Source organism: Malurus melanocephalus, unplaced genomic scaffold (genome assembly GCF_030028575.1).
Source record: "Malurus melanocephalus ecotype Western Australia unplaced genomic scaffold, MMel_1.1 scaffold_459, whole genome shotgun sequence".
Classification (NCBI taxonomy): domain Eukaryota; kingdom Metazoa; phylum Chordata; class Aves; order Passeriformes; family Maluridae; genus Malurus; species Malurus melanocephalus.
Genome location: NW_026623691.1, coordinates 369,597 through 389,528, shown reverse-complemented (window position 1 = coordinate 389,528; position 19,932 = coordinate 369,597). Strand labels below are relative to the sequence as shown.

The window sequence follows — 19,932 nt, the reverse complement described above, 5'->3', positions numbered from 1 at the left end:
GGCCCGGCGCTCACCGCGGCGGGGAGGAGCCGCTCCAGGCCCGGCCCGAGCCCCCACCGGCTCCGACAGCGCCGGGGGTCCCGAGGGGCAGCCCCCAGCGGGTGAGGCGGAGGCGCACGGTGCTCTGAGGGGGGACCAAGGGAAGGGGAAYGGGCGAAGGGAAGGGAGCTGTGCCGGCAGCGCCCCGGACGCCGTGCGGGCCYCGGGGCTCTCCCCTCGGAGGCAGTGAGGGAGGAGGCTGCCGCCCCTCAACCGCCCGTGGAGAGGCTCCCTCAGAGGCCGGTGCTGCCTGCGCCTCAGGGCGGAGCCGCTCCTGGGAGTCCCTGCACGGTCTGGGATGTGGGAATCGCCTGGCTGGGAGCTCCGAGCGAAGCTTTGCGCAGTTCTCTTGAACTTCCTGCTGGGCTGCGCTGGGCTGTGTGGCGGGGCTGGTGCGGGCTGTCACTGCCATCCCCCATCCTCGRCAGGGAGCGAAGGCCACAGTCACACACCAGGGACTGCCTTGGAGAGCTTCAGGTGGGATGGAAAAGCTCTCCCAGCCCATGGAGTCCAGTCTGTGCCCGATCCCYACCCTGTCCCCAGCCCAGAGTCCTGAGTGCCACGTCCAGGCGCTCCTTGGACACCGCCCGGAATGGGGACTCCAGAACTCCCTGGACAGCCCCATCCGCTGTCCTGTGATCTTAAAACTTGGTAATGCGATTAAATATTAAAGCATGCTTGTCTCTGCTTGTTTGCTGGGACAAAATAGGTGTCTCTGGGGAGGTGTAATCGTTGTCCTTTCTGCTCTGACGTTCCCTTAGACGTGAATAATTAACCCTGTTGAGATTTGCTGTGGCTCTGCAAAAAGAAAACAAAAGAAGACTATTGAACTATTTTTCTCTGTGCACTTAAAATCTATTTTTATCTCATCTGGAACTAAAAACCTGACACAAGTAATAATGACAACTCTTTCTTTGAAGGATTTGAAGATGTCTAAAAAGAAGCTGAAGAAACTAGCTGGAAAGGAAGACTCTTTGGATGGTCAGGATGACAAAGTAGGAGCAGAAATAYTGTTAYTGTTATTATCTTAATTTAGCCCCCTACATTTAAGAGAATGTGAATTGCTTAGCAGCCTTGTGGTAGAAGGATGAATCCAATTTAAAGATGAGGTCATGAAGAGCAGCAGGAGAGTTGAGTTGGTCAGATATTGATTGTGTTTTTCTCCATAGGCTGTGAGTAGTGTGAGGAATCACACAAGAGACTTTTTTAATTTTAGTATATCTTTCTAGTTGAGGAAAGCTGGGCTTTAAACTGTTACTCAACCACTGCTATTTTCTTAGATTGTTCTGTATCTTGGATCATATATCTTAATTTTCTGATTAACCACAAGTTGTATATCCCAGCATTTGTTTGAGTGACTCTCAAATATTTCCTGCTAGCCACTGAAACATAAACTAATGACCAAAATTCTTGGCATCATCTTGTACGTACTTGTATCTAGTGAGTCATCTTTCACTGAATCATTTGTAAAATGCAGGTGCTACAGGGGTTATCATCTTTCACTCAGTGTAGCTTCCTGTTCTTTTTTACTGTTTATGTCCACTTCTGGCAAGTTACTGTCAGAAGTGCAATACATAGTTGATAAATCAGTAGTTTAGTAAATACTCACTTAAATTTGCTGGGGTTTTTTTTTTCCATGGATTTGGCAAAGAATATGTGAAGTGAGAAATCTTCTAACTGTCTTCTGAGAAGTTTATTGGAATTGTTAATTAATGAGCATGATAYTATGGCCTTATAAACTGAATTATTTGTGTTAGTAGCTTTTTGATCATGGAGAAAATGTTGTTCAAAGTCAGATATTTGTTAACTACATTTTCTTGAATTCCTTATTCCTCAATTTGGCTTTTAAGATTAACTTAGTCTAAAGTGTTTTATTGGTTTCCTTTTTTTGCTTCTGTAATACAAAGAATAAACACTTGGCTTCAAACCTTATACTGTGGTTTACTGCCGTTGCTAATGCCTCTGCCAGTTTGAAGAATACAACTTTAACAGCAAAAAGATAAGGAAACCTTATAATAGTAGCAAGTGCCCTGTAGTGTGATGTCACTGTGGGTTGGAGGTGTCTCATACCCCAAACTGATASTGCTGGGAGGAGAGGAGCAGTAAGGAAATTTGCTTATGATGACTAAATTAAGTGAAAACTTTTGAGAAAAGGATGAGGTGGGTTGAAAAGAAATATTAAAAACGTCATGGAAACTCATGGTTGTCAGGAAATAGGCCTTGAAGAGAGAAGTGAATAACTGAGCAGCTGGAAATGGGTTTGATGTCACCTGAAGTTGTGCCAGCAGTRTCATGAGCTCCACGTACCCCAGGAGAGCTGCCTCACTGCCTTTGGACTGGTGGGGACAGCACAGGGTTGGATGTGACCCCAGGGGGAGCCTTTGGAATTGTCTGTCATTCTGGTTTTTCTGGTCCACTGCTGGTATTGGTCCTGCAGCTCTAAACCCAACCACAGGCAGAAGTTCCCAAATTGCCTTAATTTAGGATTCCCCAGGTTTCTGCAAGCCTTTRATTTTTGCATTAATTGCTCTCTGGTGTGGAAGCAAACCAGCTAAGGCTCTCTAGGTAGGAAGGATCTCKGCAGCAGTGACCTTATGGCATCACTGAATCAGCACACCCCAGGTACTGAAGGAATGAATTATTTCCAAAAGGACCTTCTGTCTGGAGCGTCCTTATCCAAAATAATCCATATGTTACCATTCTCTGTTGTAACTTTCTACACCTTGCTGTGGCACTGGGCAAACTGAATTGTGTAACCCCAAGGGGTATAACTTCCTGCCTTGTGAGACATGGTTTTACTGGAGTGCCTGTGAATCGATCACAGTAGGAATGTCACTGAGWTCTGCAGCTGTCATTGTTCCAGTGGACCCTGTTGAATCACTTTGGAGCATTAAAGTGCTCCATGATTAAATCAAGAAGTACTGCTAAACCCCTGTGCACGCTTATCTTTGTATGCACGTGCTTGGCACTGTTTGTTTCTCTAAGCAGCCAAACCACTCAGTTTTGTGGTTGTCTTATGAAGCTTTTTTTTTAACTAAAATTTCCTCTGTAAGCCCCTGAATTATTTTTTCTTTCAGAACTCTGAAGACACTAGATCTTACAAGTGCTCTGTRAAGGGAGAAATAGAACTTCAGAGGCAAGTTCTCACTCACTCTGTCATTAAATGAAACTTAAAAATATAACAATCACAAATCCTTTAATGCTGAAGRCTTTTTTTGAACCTGTTCACCAAATAAAATACGGTGTTTTGACCAGTCTTTATTTGGATGTTTTGAACCTAGTATACAGTAAATACAATAACTGAGTATTTTCTCTGCTCTTACAAAAAGATTTCMTGCTAATTTTTCATATAATTCAAGATTTCTGGTAAAATGTTACTATATTCCCCTCTGTTGTTTCTTTTCCAAGTTCTCCAGTCAGTACAGGATAAACAGTTTGAAAGCTGTGTGTATTTTGGCACTGGGTGATCAAGCCGACCTGTTCGGTTTACACACACCTCCTGAAGTGCTGTTAAAACTTACCTGTGTGATAAGAAGAAACTCGACTGTGTAGGGTGTCTGTGAAGCCAACAGTGAACRCAGAAAAAGCTTTTTCTCCATTTTCCTAAAGCTAAAATGACTGTAACAGTGGAGAAAAGTGAATCCAAAAAATGCTGTATCAAACTATTTTAAAGGGCAGTTCTTGCTCCAAATTCACGTTTAAGAACATGGTGCTCATAAATACTTAGCTCTAACTGCCAAAATGAAATGCAGGTGCCCTTTTTGTTGCTCTTTTCCATTAACTGAGCTGAATCACATCACTTTCTTCCGGATGTTTCTGTAGATCCAAACCAGAGAAGGACAGGCAAGAGAAGAAACGACACCAAAGTTCTGGTGTTTCCCACGATGCTGGTGGAAGATCCCAGGAAAAATCTCCAAGCAGGGGCAAAATTTCAGATGGTTCTTCAAGTCAAACTGAAAAGCAAAAGAAAATAGTGATCCAGTTTAAAGCCAAGGAAATCAAACATGGCAAAACCACCYGCACTCCTGATGTGGTGAGTGCCAGCAAGGAAAGAAGTTGTGATGGAACAGAGGAAAAAAGGCTCTGGTACAGCTTCGAACTTCAGAGGGACAAGGCACTGAAGAAAAAGAGAGAGAAAGCCGAACTCCGCAAACTTAAGCTAAAAGCAGAGCAAGCTATGATAGAAAAGTTTAAGTCCTCTGTGCACGAGGTACCACGTAAAATGTCAGAGGGCTCAAAAAAGCAGGCTGAAGATTTCAGAATTCCCAAAAAGCCACCTGACAGCTCKGCAGGGACTGCGCACGGTGACAGGCCTGCCACTAAGGAGCCAAGTGCATTATCCATCTTCTGGGAAGAAGAAGAGGAAGAAGAGTACAAGGACTTTGCTGTGAAAAAAAGGCACRCAAGCAAACACAGGTCATCACACTCCAAATGTGAAACTCAGCCACGAAGGCACTCTCGGAAGCACAAAAAGCATGGCACTGAGTCTCCTAAAGCTCCTGGGCACTCAGGAACTAAACAAGGGGACTTGGAAGCCACACCTCTGTGTTTTAAGGAGGTAATGAGAACCCAGTTCTTTGTATTACGTCGATGTTTCAGGCAGGTTTTTCCATGGCAGACRGATTTATGTGAGCAGACTGTCTTACAGAACCCAGCCGGTTTCATAGCTAACTAGGTGGGTTTTTCTGATCCCAGTGTAAACCTYGTTACCACGTTCCTCAGCTGAATGTTAAACAGACCAGAAGAGTAAAGGTCTTGTAAGTTGGGACTGTGTCTGCACAGGCCCTTCCACAACTTTGCTTTGCTGCTGGGGTGTGGAATACTTCAGTTTCAATACAAATCAGCTGATTTTTTGTTTTGAGCTGACATGATTATTTCATTTGTTGAACGAATAAACTGAAGCAATGAAAACTTGCAGCCAGACAGAGCATTGCTGGCAGAGTGATGCCAGGAGARCTTGTTGTGGATCTGGGACTAAATTGGTATGTGTGCTGCAGAACTTCCCTTTTGTGTATGATGGGTTCATTTCTGAGCTCAGGGTGAGGGGCAAGGCCAAACACAAGCTGGATCTTGAGTGTGGGGGTTTTTTTTTTTGCTGTTGTTCCTGTGTAAATGCCCAGTGTCTTTGGGGATTCCAGTTGGTATTATGGTGCTGTGAGCATTTTGTGTGTGTGCAGAGAGAGTTATTAGGTGCAAAGCCAGGGATTCATTGAGGTTGGAAGGTACCTGTGGAGATCATCCAGGGTCAGCCAGAGCAGGTTGCCCAGGACAAAGGATGGAGACTCCACAAYCTCCCTGGGCAGCTTGTTCAAGCACCTTCAATGTAAAAAAGTWGGGGGTTGATGTTCACATGGAATTTGCTGTGTAATGCCCTGTTATTTATCGAAAGGAAAGCTGTGCATCTAAGCCCTACTGAAATGATACTGTAGGTGCTAATAACTGTGGTTTATGCTCCCTGTTCATTTGGGAATACCCAGTATTCTCTAAAAAGCACTCTAAAATATATGTTGTACTTCTGTTCCTGCTTGTTTCTAGAATGTTGAGGCCCCATGCATGTCTGACTCCTGCCAGGRAGGTGAGGGCAGAAAGCCTGTGCCAGTCCCAAAGGTGAGTGAGAGACTTGTTAGCTCTGTAGGGCTGTATTCCAAAACTCCTGGCATGGGGAATCCCTTGTTCTGCAGTATTCCTTGGTTTTTGGTGGTGTTGGAAGGGTTTTTTATTTCTCCCTACAGAGATTTGAAGACTTTCCTCTCCCTCAAGACAGTCAGAACACAGAAACAGACCAAGAGGTTGGTAATGCTTTCATTTAACATTTCCAAGTTGTCTTAAAGACCATGGTCACTGAGGTTGTGTAACTGGACAATTCCATGACCTTTCCTAGTATTTGGCATTGTTGGCTCATGATCTGCACTCCTAAAATGTGGAGCATTTATTAAAAAAAGTGAGCAAACTTGATAAAGTGCTGCTAATGAGGGACTTTCTGAGATAAACTGTCTTTCTGTTACCATGTGCAGCACAGGGGCCTTCACAGTTGCTCACATGCTGCCGCTGTTTCATTTTCCATCCTCTAACGTTTTAGTTGGAAAAGAGACATTTTTTTTTAAGAAGTGCCTATTAGCAAACTTGCAGTTTGTGTAGCAAAAAAAAAGGTATCAAAGTTTTTGAATAGCAGGTAGAAAGGTCATAAATCTTTCTAGGCCATATTTGGAATGTCTTTAGTGGAGCATATGCAGAAGTTCTCATGGCTTTACATATCCTCTACTGACTTAAAATTTTTCAGACATTATTTTGAGGCAGTTTTAACAGCATTAATGCAAAAGTACCTTTTTTGTGAAGAATTATGAAGTGATTCCTTGCAGTGGATTGCACACATACCCATTTTCTCCCTGTAGATGCAGATAGTTGAAGACTTGCACGTTGCTCGTGTGGAGAAGAGGATGGCCCTGTCTGTAGTACAGACCTGTGGAGAACTTACCAGCATGGAGATAGACCTTCCAGAGCAGGATTTAAATGTTTCTGCTGGTATGCCATGATTGGATCTGCTTTGCTCTCTGCTTGCAAACAGTAATTRCAATTATTGATGGTCTCAATAAGGAGCACACAACTGATTTTTCACTGCTGTTTGCTCTCTTTTYCCCCAGGGGCTTTTAGTTCTGGTCTGAACATCCTAGTGGTGATTGACACAAATATAATGATTAGTCACCTCGAGTTTGTGAGGTCCCTGAAATCCGAGGATATACCAGGTATGTAAATATGTTCTGATGAAYGAGACATTGTAAGAAAAACAGGTGCTGTAAGAACTTCAGCTTGCCTGAAGGAAACCAAGCCCGGGCTCCTTAAAAAGGCAGCGGGTTTCATGCAGGGGCAGGAGGCTTAGACTTGAGAGCCTGGTTCTGTGAACTCAAACAAGCTRCATCCTAGGGAAGCTTCAGCTGTGGAAACAGAACCCACTGTACTTATAGTCCATGCACCTGCAGAGAATCATGGCAGATATTCCCAGGAATATGCTTGAATTCYTAGGGGTAAATAAGTCTTAACCCTTTATAAGAACATAATTTAAGCATGTAACCCAGTAGTGATGATAACTCTGTTTTCTAGTCTCCTTTTAACATTTCTTTTTCTAGAAAAATGATTTGCAATGTGTTGAGGAGTCAGTCAGTGCTTTATTTCTGTCTTGGTAAAGGTGGCAGAACTGAGCAATTTCTCAGGAGTTCAGAATGCAGACCCTGGTTTTGATACCTGGCTCTCACGTGCTGGGAAGCTGTTGGTTATTTACTGTGTGCTGTACTGGGATTGTGYGTGTCACTCAGGCTGTGAAGCTTCAGCTAATGAATACTTTTATTCCAGCCACYTGGAAAATACCTTTCCTAAGGGCCTGAGTGATTTTCAGCAGTGGGGCAGACTGTATTTCTCCTCCCAATTTAGGGAGGCTTTTGTTTCACATACACTGGGGTGCCCTTTTGGAACACTGCAACTCCCAGTTTCTGGTCCTGCACTAGCCTGTTGAGAAGGCWGCTGATTCCTGTTTATTGCAAAGCAGATGGTCATTGATGCATTTTTTCAAAATTGTGTTCTCACAATGTGAATGAGAAAGAAAACAATTGAAGTACTTGGCATGGTTGGACCAAGAGAATAGTCATTAGACTTCTGATTTACCCTGTACTTCATATAAATAACTTTAAAATTCAGCCCAGAGTTACCTACAAATAAAACCGTGGTCCAGTATCAACAATTCCTGGTCACAGGAGTGCTGGCTGGCAATGAWCATGAGGCCTTGCTGCTTGTTTTTGCTGCTTATTTTGCCTCAGTGACTGCTGTGGTCACTCAGGTGGGTGCAGCCTGGTATTCCAGCTGCTGGAATATTTTACAGCGAGTGTGTGCCAAGATAATTGCTGTTAATGTGTTTCMTAACATTGGCACTGATACTTTAGGATTTTTGGCTTCTATATTTTTCATGTGTCTGTATTCTTGTAATTCTCTAGTGCACAGTGCTGAGCTCCTGCTCTCCCATTTTAGACAAAACAATTCCTCTCTAGGCCTCAAACCCAAAGACACCTCACTGCCTCAGSGCCCCAAAATCTGTAAGCAACAGTGAATTGGGGGGAGCAAACTTGGGGTGRTTGSCRTCATCACCTGAGGGTGTCATTGGAGAATTGGGGCCCAGTATGTTAATAAGACAGAACTTAAATAAACAAAAAAACAATATCTCAGTGTCCATTTTGGGTGTAGCCTCAGGAGGAGGCTTTGTCTGCCCTCAATGCATCTGTAGGCTTTCATTAAATCTGTCTGCTTTTTATTCTCCTAACTTTGTCTGGCCTCTGTTTCAGGTAGCCCTGTTTCAGGCATCACCACACACTGTTGTTCAAAGTACTCTGCTGATGAAAATGGTGTTTCCCTTTTGTTTGCCTAGTATTGTCACTTTTCCATTTAATCAGCGTAGTGCCACATTGAGGTTAGATTAGACAGAGAACTCAGCATTTTCCAGCTCTTTTTCAAATGCTTTTTCTTGAGCAAGGAATATGAAAATAGGTGAGTGTGAACTTGCATAAATGTGATGCATGGATTAATGTGGCTCCTGGGAATACCTTTGTTTATTGGTTGTGATTTGTTTGTTTTTTTCTTCCAGGAGTTGATAGACTTGCATTAATAATTCCCTGGGTCGTCCTACAAGAGCTGGACAATTTGAAGAAGGGGAAAATGTTGCAGCATGTCCGGGACAAAGCTATCCCTGCGGTCCAGTTCATTTACAAGTGTCTGAAGAGCCAGGATTCCAAACTCTGGGGGCAATCCATGCAGCTGGCTTCTCAAAAAATGTGTAATACATGTGCAATCCATTTGTGCTGGGTACTTCATCCTTGCACTTCAGCTGGTGGCAACCTTAGAGTTCTGAGTTTAATGGAGTCTTCATTGTACACTTGCTAATTAAGATGAGCTAATTTCTTACAGCAGCCTGCAGAGTGTGTCCAAGGCTGTGGTGTGCAAATGCCATATTAATGGTAGTGCTTTGTGCGCTATTGTTTTATCAGCTGTTTCTTTCTTTCGCCTTACACTCCTGTCCTTGTGCAGGGAGTATTGAATGTACAAACAGCACCACCAATGCACTGAGGTGTTTGTGGGGCTCAGGGAGGTCTTTGTGGGGCTCAGGGAGGTGTTTGTGGGACTCAAGGAGCTGTGCCCACCCCCTCACTGTGCCTGCCCTGCCTTTGCAGATGGGCTGAGCGACGAGAACAACGACGACCGCGTCCTGCAGTGCTGCCTCCAGTACCAGAACCTCTTCCCACAAGCACTTGTGGTCCTCTGCACGTGAGTTGCTGGGTTCCTTKAGCTCTCCTGCCACACTGCTTTCAAATCAGGGCCTCAAAGGAAGAGCAGTTTCTGGAGGAAGCTCTTGGAGGACGGAGTAGAAGGATATAATAAACCACAAAAACTGGAGATGGAATCATCTTTGTGTGCTTGAGGCCTGAGGGAGAATTATGTTCACTCAATATTCAGTATAAGAACTTGTTAAAGCATAGTTTTCTCAGATTTCATTCTGGTTTCTCATATTACTGAAGTTAAAAACAGAAAAAACCCATGAATTAATGATTGAGATCCAGTTAGAGACATTAGAGACATTATTCCCATTTACAGCCAGGAGAGAAGAAGCAAACAAGGGGCTCATCTTAGGAAGAAGGAAGCTGGGGATGGATTTGCTGCTGTTCCTGTTTGTGAGGATAACAGCTTACCTCTGAGTATTGATTGTGAATTTGAGAAGCCAGTTTGAAGGGCTGAYTCTCCTTGGCTCTGCTTGCTCTGCTCTTGGCTAGAACCAGTTCCTGTGTCGTTATAGGGGTTAAAACTCTGGGCAYCTTTGGGTTGTTCAGCTGACAGCTGACAATTTCATTGCAGTCACAGCATTTGTAGAGTATTAGGTTTCTCTGAGGAAAGAACAGGAGGTCACTTGAGCTTTTCATCCAAAAATCCCTTTATCCTCCACCAACATAAGCAATGGGAATTTTTGAGAAAGCACTGGGATGCAACTGTGCTGCATTTTTGTACTAGTTCTGCTGGAGCAGAACCTCAGGGTGGCATCTGGGATAATGATTTGGCCAGTAAAACAGTAAAAAAGGGTCTCAGTTAGGAGAGTTAACTATAACCATCAAATAAGAGATCACTGTCTTAGAATGATTGCCTGGTTTGCTTTCTGAAATTGTGGTAACTAGGTCTTGCTGCTGTAGCATTTACAGCTGCTGTTTTCTTGAAGCAAACCTAGMCCCTGAAACACTTTTCAGTATATTTCTCATTTTTTCTCTTTTCTGCTTTAATTTTTGAAACTGCTTCCAATTGCTTGAGAAAGAATCTTTGTGTATATAATGAAGTTTACAAAATAATTTGTCCAAATAAAGTTTTTTCAGTGTTGCTTTTATTCCTTTTATGTCAACAGTTAATTTTTCTTCTAGGGATGATAAAAATTTATGTAATAAAGCCATTGTGAGTGAGGTGAAGGCATTCTGCAAAGCTGATCTGGTGTCTGCTCTGCAGAATGTGAGTGCACACAGGCCCCAGAACTGTGAGGAGCTGCAGCAGCCAAAGCAGGGTGAGTCAGTGGGGTGTGCTGCTTTTGGAGTKTTGTAAAAACCAGTGGGGCAGAGGGAGAACAATTCCTACCATACCTTCAGTTTTCCTGTGCTTTGAATCCTTAGCAATGATTTCTGTTCAGGGAAGGTTTYTTCAAAGGTTTTCTGAAAGTTGAGACTTTCAAATTGAACCGTCTGTCTCAGAGTTGTAGGAAATTCAGATACGATGATTTTTGGTTTGTAGGAAAAAATACAGTGTGAATTTCCTGTGTTTAAAAGGTGTCCTGAACTTTTAGGATTGAAAGAGGTTTTTTCATTTTTCCAAAGATGAAGGTACAGCCTGCAGACCTCAGCAGTGATCACTTTGTACTCACTGATAACGCTGCTGGCTGTATRTGATCTAAGCTATTTAAGGCAAAAAGAAATGTGAAGTAGGATCACTGAGTAATACTATGGGAAAATTAGGCTTCTTGGTTAGTAGCTCTTAATTAAAAACACCCACAGTACAAGTGGGCATAACTAGAAATRCTTGAAACCTAATGAGGTGCAGCTCATCTGCTTTATAAACTAAACATAAGGTGCAGTCTGTATTTATTTATGGAGACAAGTTCTTCATGCACCATCAGCATCAATTAGATATAAACCCAGTTGCAATAAATCCCTTTGATGTCATTGGTTTGGCAGGTACAGAATTTGGGAAAGCAGCAAGAGGCGATGCTGGCTTTACTGCCCAATTCCCAAACRTGCTTCCAGACCTTGAGAAGAACTTGGGAGAAGCTTTGTCTTGTATTTTGGAGACGGAAATGAAACTTGCTTTTGGAAACCTGTGGATGGAGGTGGTTTCTTACATCATCTTGATTGATGTTTTGATTATTGAGAGGTTTAAATGTCCTTAATATTTTATTACTGTTAATACCTGTATCAGGCCTAGCCCAGGTCATCCAGGTCCCTGATAGAAACCGTTCACTGACAGGCACAGCTCAGTGTTCACTTCAAGTGCTTCATTTTATAGCAAGATTRTCCTGACCACTGATGTGCAACGTGCAGTATTTTAATTGCACTTTAATGACACACTAAGAGGGTGCTGGTTTCTCAGTGTGAATTTTTGGAGTTCTTTTTGTTGGTGGCATTAAAATTCTATTTCAGATGTCTTAGGCAGGTTAAATCCCTGCACTGTAAATACATCCTGCCAGAAATGATTCCATCATATTCTGTGTGATACTGAGGCACTTGTTGCARGCATTTCTTCCCCACCAGAGCAGATGTCGATAAAATTGTTGACAGATGAATGGATTCCAGTGCAGATACAGAATGGTGAGGGTATGAATGAGAACCTCCAAACACTCTTGCARAAGTATTGCTTGCAGAAGAGAAATACTCATGTATGAGGCACTTCAAATGGTCCATGTTTTGCTTTTGATTCCATTTTATCACTGGTGGGGGATTGTTAAGGGTTTAAATCTATTGCAGATAAAAATCATGGGGTGACTGTTGTTTCACAAGCTGCCCTGATTAGCTGCTAAGCTTGTAGTCACTTCTTGATTCACTTAGTTAATGTCTGCTAATGTCTCTTCCAACACTTGGTTTCACTTGATAGTAATGAATTTCAGGTTTTTTGCAATACATATTTTACTTTATGTATAAATAGTGTTTATTTTTACTTTGTAAACAGTACTGGAAAATCAAAGGCATTTTCACTGTTGTTCTTCTTGTTCTTGTTACTTTTGTGCACAAGTAACTTATTAGATCAGTTTTGGAGTAACTCAAAGAGCATTTGGGATTTTTTTGAGGAATGGGGCCCCAAAAATCGTGAGACTGATTAATTGTGCATTAATTGTGCATGAACATCACTGTTTAATCCCTGCTTCTGCTGAATCAAATCTTTATTTGATAACTTGGTTAGCTCTGAATATCTTATTTCTGAGGAATCACTGGGATTCTCCTTCAGCAACCACAAATCATCACTTTATTGGGGGACAGAGCAGTTGTGGAATAGAGAGGAATGTGTCTAAATGAAAACCAGCCTTTGAATTGATGACATCCTCTCTTCCAGGTCCTATATCTGAAGCCACCATGGACCTTAGCAAACCTGCTGAAGTGTTATAAAAAGCACTGGATGGCTGTTTTTGGTTACGTGGTGCCAAGGAGTTTACTTTYAACCATTGAGTGTCTGTCTAAACACCTCTGTGCAGGTAAAAATCCCTGAGGATATTAATTGTAAACTTGTAAAAACCCTGTTCTGGTTTGAGTTATAGAATTGTGTGTATTAATTGTTACCAAAGCTCTGAATTCTTTTTCAAAAGCAAATCATCATTTGCACCCATGTTATGTGTGACCAAATGATCTGCATTTGCCAAATAAATTACGGAGGAGCAAAGGATATTTAATGTGGCAGATGAGGGCAGGGAGGTTGGTTTTCAAAAAAAGCCAACCAAAAAAGAGATGCCACAAACCTTCCATTTGGTTGAGGATGACTTTGAGCATTTGATTTTGACAGATAGAGCTGTTAAACCCTTGCAGAGGGTGCTGGGCATTGSCCCAGGGGTGCACAGGGTGGGATTGGACCAGGACAGGGCCASAGGTTGGACTTTATGATCCCTGTAGGTCCCTTCCCACTCAGGAGATCCTGTAATTCCATGGTTCTGCCTCTTCTGGGATATTGCTGTTCTGCAGAATTATTCTAGATATGCCATGATCCACCTGAAAATAAATTTGGGAGACTTGATTAAGAGAAAGTAATCTCGTTTGTGTTTCTCTGAGATTGTTTTAGCTGATGCTTCTGAACCCTTTCCCAAGTTTTTTCATGTGCYTCACTTAATCCAGGTATTTGAGWATGAAATTTGCCTGCCAAGACTGYTAACTCTTAATGKTTTTTTTTTTCTCCCTCTCACATGAATGTCTAAACATCAGATAAACCATTTGACTCCTCAACAGTGCGTGTGCTGCTCCAGGAATCCCAAACATTGCTCCAYGCTTTCAGCACCAGGTCAGACTACGATGGTGTCCTGCCCCGGGCTTATGCTGAAGTGACAAAGCTGTGGGAGACCCTCGGGGAGGTAAGGGCAGCTTTGGTGTTTGTCAACCTGACCCCATCCKCCAGCTGTTCCACCTTCCAAACCTACCTTAGAGTTCTTAATTGTTCCCATCATTTCCTCTGATTACTCCAGGAAATGTTGCTGGAGTGTTTTCTAAATGAATAGACACTGACTTTAACTTTTATTTTCATGCAGTGAATATCTGCTGATACATTTTTTTCCTAATATAAATGTGTTAGTATTGGAAGGGTGACTGAAAACCATCATTTTGTTCTGGTTTTCTATTGCACTTGTAGCTGATGGGCCTCAGGGATTAAACTTGGTGTTTCTCCTTCTGCCATCTCATTCCACCCCTGCCATGGGTGGGGACACCTTCCACTGTCCCAGGGTGCTCCAAGCCCTGTCCAYCCTGGCCTTGGACACTTCCTATGGCAGGGATGGCACTGGATGGGCTTTAGGGTTCCTCCCAACCCACTGAGAGAGGCTTTGGATGCAGAGACTGTCACCAAGGTGACGCAAAGAGTTCAGCCTTTCTTTAAARAACCTGTAGAAGTGTGTAAATTCTGGTTTTCTGAAGTTAGGAATCCAATACATTGATTATTTGTTTGCTGAACTGTTTTATAAGGTGAGGGCAGACAGTGAGCAGGATTTATCAGAAGACATCATGGTTCTTTCAGAAAATGCWGTGTGTGAAACAATGGAAGCCACGACGCCCAGTCTGCAAAGCACTGAGGAGAAAGAGCTCCAGCCCAGCTTCCATGTGGCTCAGGAAAACAGGCACCAGGAAATCTGGGCAGTCCTGGAAGGTGTTTGGAACACCATGAACTTGTACAGGTACAGCTTGCTAACGGGGCTCAGAACTAACACATAACCTCAGATAACTTTCAAAGAAGCACACTTTAGAAATTATGCTTTTTTCTCCCTAATTAATCTAAACTGACCCCGCCCCCAAAAAATTCACACAGCCTGTCACACAAAAGTTGGGAGCATGCAAATTGTTGTGTCAGTCTTCTGCTCTTTTTTTGGGCAGTAGTTGAAATAAGTTGCCCTGGAAAATGGTGTTGGAAAATCCCACAAGTGTGAGACATCCATGAAATATCTTGTATTTATCCATAAAATAGCATCTAAGATCTCRATTTTCTTGTGGTTATTTTCTTGCCAAACCGAGTGGAGGTCTACTAGCTTATGCAAAATTCTATATCCCATTTTAAACCTTGAAAATCAGTTTGAAATATAAAACATTTTGTTGCTTAGCAAAATCCTTCACTTCATAAAATGCAGAATCTAGTGATGAATTTCCTTTCTCACGTAAACTCAGAATTGCAGGAAATTAACCTYTCTTCCATCTAGATGTTTTACTATTGCTTTTATATTGTTATTTTTGAAAAGTCTGATGGAAACTCACTGGGATGCCATATCTTTTGCTATAATCTGAATAGGTACTGTGTTCTCTGTTTTTTTGTATTAGTCTGGAATCTTTTGCAAGGAGGGGCTCTGAGCCAGCCAGGCACAAAGGAACTCCATTCCTGGTGGTCTGATAAATAACTCCAGCAGTGCCATTTCTGCACTGCCATTATTCTGAGACTGTTTCAGATAGAGTGGGTTTAGTATAGGTCTCTATTTGACCTTTTTGTTTTAATAGCCAAAATCCCAGCACACAGCAGACACTGGGTTTCTCTGAATTTGGAGKTTTTTTATAAACTGCTTTTCTGTGTCTCTCTTTTGAATCTCAGCATTGAACTGTTCCAGAAGCTGGAGCCCAGTGCAGTGAGCATGGCTGCCAAGGCCTCGTTTGAGGAGGCTTTTTTGGGGCTGCAGAAGCTGCTGGCAGCAGTGAAGGACATCCGGGAGGGCATTGGCAGGTGAGTACTGCAGCTGGGCACAGCATGGGCACCTCAGGTCACACAGATTTTTTCAGATTCCACCCTCAACCCGCTCTTTATTCTGTATGCTTTGTGACATGGCTTTCAGTTAAAATTCTGGTGTCAGAGCTACCTTGGACCATTATCGGGAGCAAAACATCATGGAACTGCTGCAGACACGGAGATCTCTTGTAGGGAGTTGGCTCTTTTACGTCTGGGATTTGTTTTCYAGTGTTTGACCAGCAAGTCACCTCTGCTCAGGTGCTCATTATTAATGATTAATKATAATGATTAATACTTTAGTCCTGCTAGCAAGAATTTTGAATAATTCAGGGCATTTGTGTCTCAAATGTGAGGCCCACTCAGATGGCAAAGTTCCAGTAGAGTGAAGGATATAAAGTTTTGGGAATTTGCTGTTCCCAATCCTGAAGTATTGTTTGTGAGTCAAAAGCTGTGTCACAGCCACAGCAATGGCTGTCAGCTGTTAGGAAGGGTAATACTCCCTCTGTGTTCATGGAATCACAAAATCCCTGAATGGTTTGGGATGGAAGGGGCATCAACGCCCATCCAGTCCCACCCCTGCCATGAACAGGGACACCTTCTACTGCTCCAAACCTCATCCAGCCTGGCCTTGGACACTGCCAGGGATCCAGGGGCAGCCACAGCTTCTCTGGGCACCCTGTGCCAGGGCCTCCCCACCCTCACAGGGAACAATTCCTTCCCAGTATCCCATCTATGCCTGCCCTCCCTGCCTATCCCTCCTCCCTTTTTTAAAAAGCACAAAAATTTGGAAATTTCAGGAAGAATAAGAACTCTTCTGTGTAGTCTTGACATAGTCCTTTTTTCATGGCAGTCTGAAATAGAGACCCATTCAAAGAACTGCAGTTTTTCTGTCAAATGTTAAGGAAGCAGAAGCAGAAAAATACGGGTAGAAATATGAGCTAGGGCAGCTGAGTGCTAATGGATTCAGTTGGTTGATGGTGGGATTTTCCCTCTAAGGAAATTGTTCTAATCAAACAGGTTAGTGCTAAACTTTGCTGTCTTCATTCCAATCCTAAAGTTACTGCAACAGATCCTCGGGTATCAGTTTATGGATGTGCTGGATGAGATTTAATGGGAATGTGGAATATTCAGGATTTTTCTGTTGTTCATTCAAAATTGCTGTATTTTAAGTGAAAGCTCCTGTATTTCTTTGTATGGGAGAGCTCTGCAAAAGTACAAAATCTTGAAACAGGCTGGTTGTTGGAATGGGGTGGTTTTCGTGGGCCTTTTGGAAATGCCTGCTCTGATGTGCASGTTGCAGTAGGTGGGACTGTGGAGCAGGAAATGGGGAAAATCTGCACCAAGYATTCCCTGCTTTGGCCTTGAGTGGAGGGGTTTAAGCGAGTTTGAGACTTTTCAGGAGCTTTTCCGAAGAGTCAGGAGCCTGGTTGATGTCTCAATGTAGTTTTATGAATGTTACAGAGTATTWAAGCAAAAATCCAGAAACTTTTATAAAATCAGAATGGTTGGGGTGGGAAGGGACCTTAGAGCTCTTCTGGTTCCACCCCTGCCCGGGGCAGGGACACCTCACTTTCAGGTTGCTCTAAAAATGACCTTGCAGTATATTTCTTTTTCTTGATTTTTGAAAAAATACCTTTCAGTGACTTAATCTAATGGCATGATTGCAGGAAAGGAAGCAATCTGGTAAAAAGTTTTATACTGGGGAAAAAAACAGTGAGGAAGTTCTCTCTTGACTATTTGGAGGTAACACAGCTTTTAGTGATAAAATACAACTGGTTCTGTGTTACCTTTGGACCTTGCTGTCCAGAGCAAAGAAAAGAGAAAATATCTTGGGAAAGTCTGTAAGTTTTACCAGTAAATTATAGTGAAAGTGCAACTGCATTAAAAGTTTAGATTTTCAGATTGTTGAAAACAATTAGAAAAGCATGATGATGCTTTCTGAGATGTGATGATGCTTTTTGAGATGTAATGATGCTTTTAATCATAAAAAAAATACCACCCCAATACTGCCCCAGCTATCCAGGCCTGATGGCCAGAACATGTTAATGACAAATAAAGATATGAAACAGGAAAAAAAACAAAGCTTTTGGCACCTTACCCTATTCTGGTGACTTTTGTCACACTGTGCAGGTTTCTCATTTTATCTTGCCTTCTTCCTGTGGCAGCTTTGGTAGCAGAGTAGTGTTCATATTGCAGAATTCTGCATGCCAGCATTGCGTTCCAGCCTTCAGCTCTGCMATTAAGAATAATCAGTGTGGTTAGCATGTTCTATCTTTTATACCATTSCTACTGGAAATGAGCAAAGGGTATCAAAGCTCTGAAATTTAAGCATCCCGTAAAATTGTGAAACGGTGACATGTTTTTAAAGAATTTAGGATTGAGGATTTCTGAGTGTTCTCACTGGAACTGTTTGTTTGTGTTTGGGAACCAGTTAATTGGGGCACCTCATTTAAGGTTTCTTTAATTAACTCTCTAAAATAAAATTATAATTTTATTATACATAAAATTAAAAGGGGTTTAGCTGACGTTTGCCCTCAGCTGAATAGAACTTGTGATTCCAAGGTTTTGTATGCACCCCTAGGGAACTGGACATTGTCTTTATGTTTCCTGCCAAGTTTCTTTCAGATAAGAAATCCTTGTTTGTAGAAAAGAAAGAAAATTCAGTCTTTGGTGAATTGATACAGTTATTTCTAGTTGGATTTTTGTTTTCATCTGTTGGCTAAGAAAKAATTTTTTTGTTCATATGCCAGTTCTAAAATCACTCACAGCTTGCAGCATATACACTTAGATACAGATCTCCTAAACATTTATACTAATATACTGTTTCCTGTAAACGTCTTTGTTACTCACTGCATAAGGAGCCTGAATTGTGSTTTTCTAATATTTTATCAAAATGGAATTTCTTTCACACTCCCAATGGGTTGGGAAAGCTGTGGTTTAGGCAAGGGCTACACAAATTAAAAGTGTGATTTCTTTAGATTTCAGCAGTGCAGGAGAATGTTAATGTGTCAGAACTGATCATTGTACTCTCACTGGAGGAGGAATTTTTCCTGAGCCGTGGGGAACACTCTGGTTCCCGTTGGGGTCTGTCTCCTTTGCCCCTCATGCCTCAGGACAGCATTTAACCCTCAAATRATAGCAAATATCCAGAGTCACTCCTTGGGTCTTCCCAGGACATTTCTTYTCCACCTCACGTGCTCAGTGTTTCCAGAAAGCTCTGTAAAGCCATACTGGAGTTCTTAGACTGAAGTTCAKCATGTGGGATGTTGTGGTTTGGTTYTGCTGATGGAAAGGCAGAGCAATTCCATGGATTTCCACCCTCTGCTTTTGGGAGTGTGGGGAGAGAAGCAGCAGCAGTGGTCCCAGTACTGAGGTTCACATGGCTGCTTAGAATGGTGTGATATAAAAGCCTTTGCTTCAYGATTTAGAGGAGGTTCTTTGGACACAGTTCTGGAGTTGAGGCAGACTTTTCATCACTGAAGAACTTCYATGAAAACAAGGGCAACTTGATTTAATGAAGGAATAGAGGCAGAGTCAATGCTCCTGGAGACAGGTCCAGATTTCCCAGGCTACAACACCTTCCCTTGAGTGTCCCTTTTCCATAGCACAGGATGGTGGCCCCAAGAGATAAGAAGAACATGAAGTGATTGAAAGCAGAGAGAGGCAATGGTGGTGTGAAATCCTTGCTCTGCAGGCAGAAATGTGGCAGTGTTGTACAGCAGAGTGTACCCCCAGCCAGCAGCGGATACTGCAGCCCCTGTTTATCTGCTGTGTGTGAGTGCTGACCTGCTGGCAATTGGGGGTGGGGGGCTCAGCAGCTTCCCRGAGCTCCATATGCAGTGAGGGCTCTTCCCTCAGAACAGCAAATCTCTTTAATTTGGAGCTGCTGTAAAACTTGGAGTCCAATCTCAGCCAATCTCCCACAGTGCAGACCCAGAAACAATTGGCATCATCCAAGCAAAACCCAGAAAATAATCCACAGCATTTAACATTATTGTTAAATTGATGGTTATTGWCACATTTTATTTTGGGTTTTTTTCCCAAAGAACTGGAGGCCCCRTGGGTTTATTCATCCTCCTGAGGTYTTGCAGGTACWCCCACTGAGTTTGTTCYCTCCATCCTTCCTCTGGAGAGCTCCCCCAGCCAGGCTTCCCCTGTGGCAGTGGGGTCACCTGTCCCTGAGTGAGGGACAAACAGGGATGGACAGATTCTGCCCCAGCGTTTTGGGACAGCCTTGGGGTGAGGTTATTCACAAGCCCTGACCTTTTGCGGTGTGTCCAGCCCTGCTACAGCCTGGGGGCAGCAGCCACTGGGCTGGAGGGCAGTGATTGTGTCAGGGAGAGGCCTCTCAGATACTCAGCTCCTGCTGCTGGGAGAAGGGGGGCTGGAACTGCCTGGAGCTGCTGGGGGAAACTGGGAGTGGGAATGGGAATGGGA

The 19,932-nt window shown here is 42.9% G+C and overlaps 1 protein-coding gene across 6 annotated transcripts in view; it reads left to right on the top strand.

Moving 5' to 3' along the window:
• The first annotated feature begins 7 nt into the window (after positions 1-7).
• The window catches only part of SWT1 (SWT1 RNA endoribonuclease homolog), a 23,567-nt gene continuing 3,642 nt past the window's right edge, over positions 8-19,932 (top strand). The window contains exons 1-16 of one of the 6 annotated variants that reach the window (XM_057380553.1): positions 8-101; positions 960-1,034; positions 3,117-3,175; positions 3,862-4,597; positions 5,575-5,646; positions 5,772-5,828; positions 6,432-6,561; positions 6,681-6,782; positions 8,666-8,854; positions 9,249-9,342; positions 10,479-10,615; positions 11,280-11,431; positions 12,649-12,787; positions 13,506-13,651; positions 14,256-14,464; positions 15,364-15,492. In XM_057380553.1, the coding sequence (XP_057236536.1) occupies positions 969-1,034; positions 3,117-3,175; positions 3,862-4,597; positions 5,575-5,646; positions 5,772-5,828; positions 6,432-6,561; positions 6,681-6,782; positions 8,666-8,854; positions 9,249-9,342; positions 10,479-10,615; positions 11,280-11,431; positions 12,649-12,787; positions 13,506-13,651; positions 14,256-14,464; positions 15,364-15,492 (2,417 nt within the window). In that variant the 5' untranslated portion in view covers positions 8-101; positions 960-968. Of the gene's footprint in view, positions 102-959; positions 1,035-3,116; positions 3,176-3,861; positions 4,598-5,574; positions 5,647-5,771; positions 5,829-6,431; positions 6,562-6,680; positions 6,783-8,665; positions 8,855-9,248; positions 9,343-10,478; positions 10,616-11,279; positions 11,432-12,648; positions 12,788-13,505; positions 13,652-14,255; positions 14,465-15,363; positions 15,493-19,932 lie in introns of those variants that run through there. The other 5 variants (XM_057380548.1, XM_057380551.1, XM_057380552.1 and 2 more) reach the window with 5 other exon arrangements.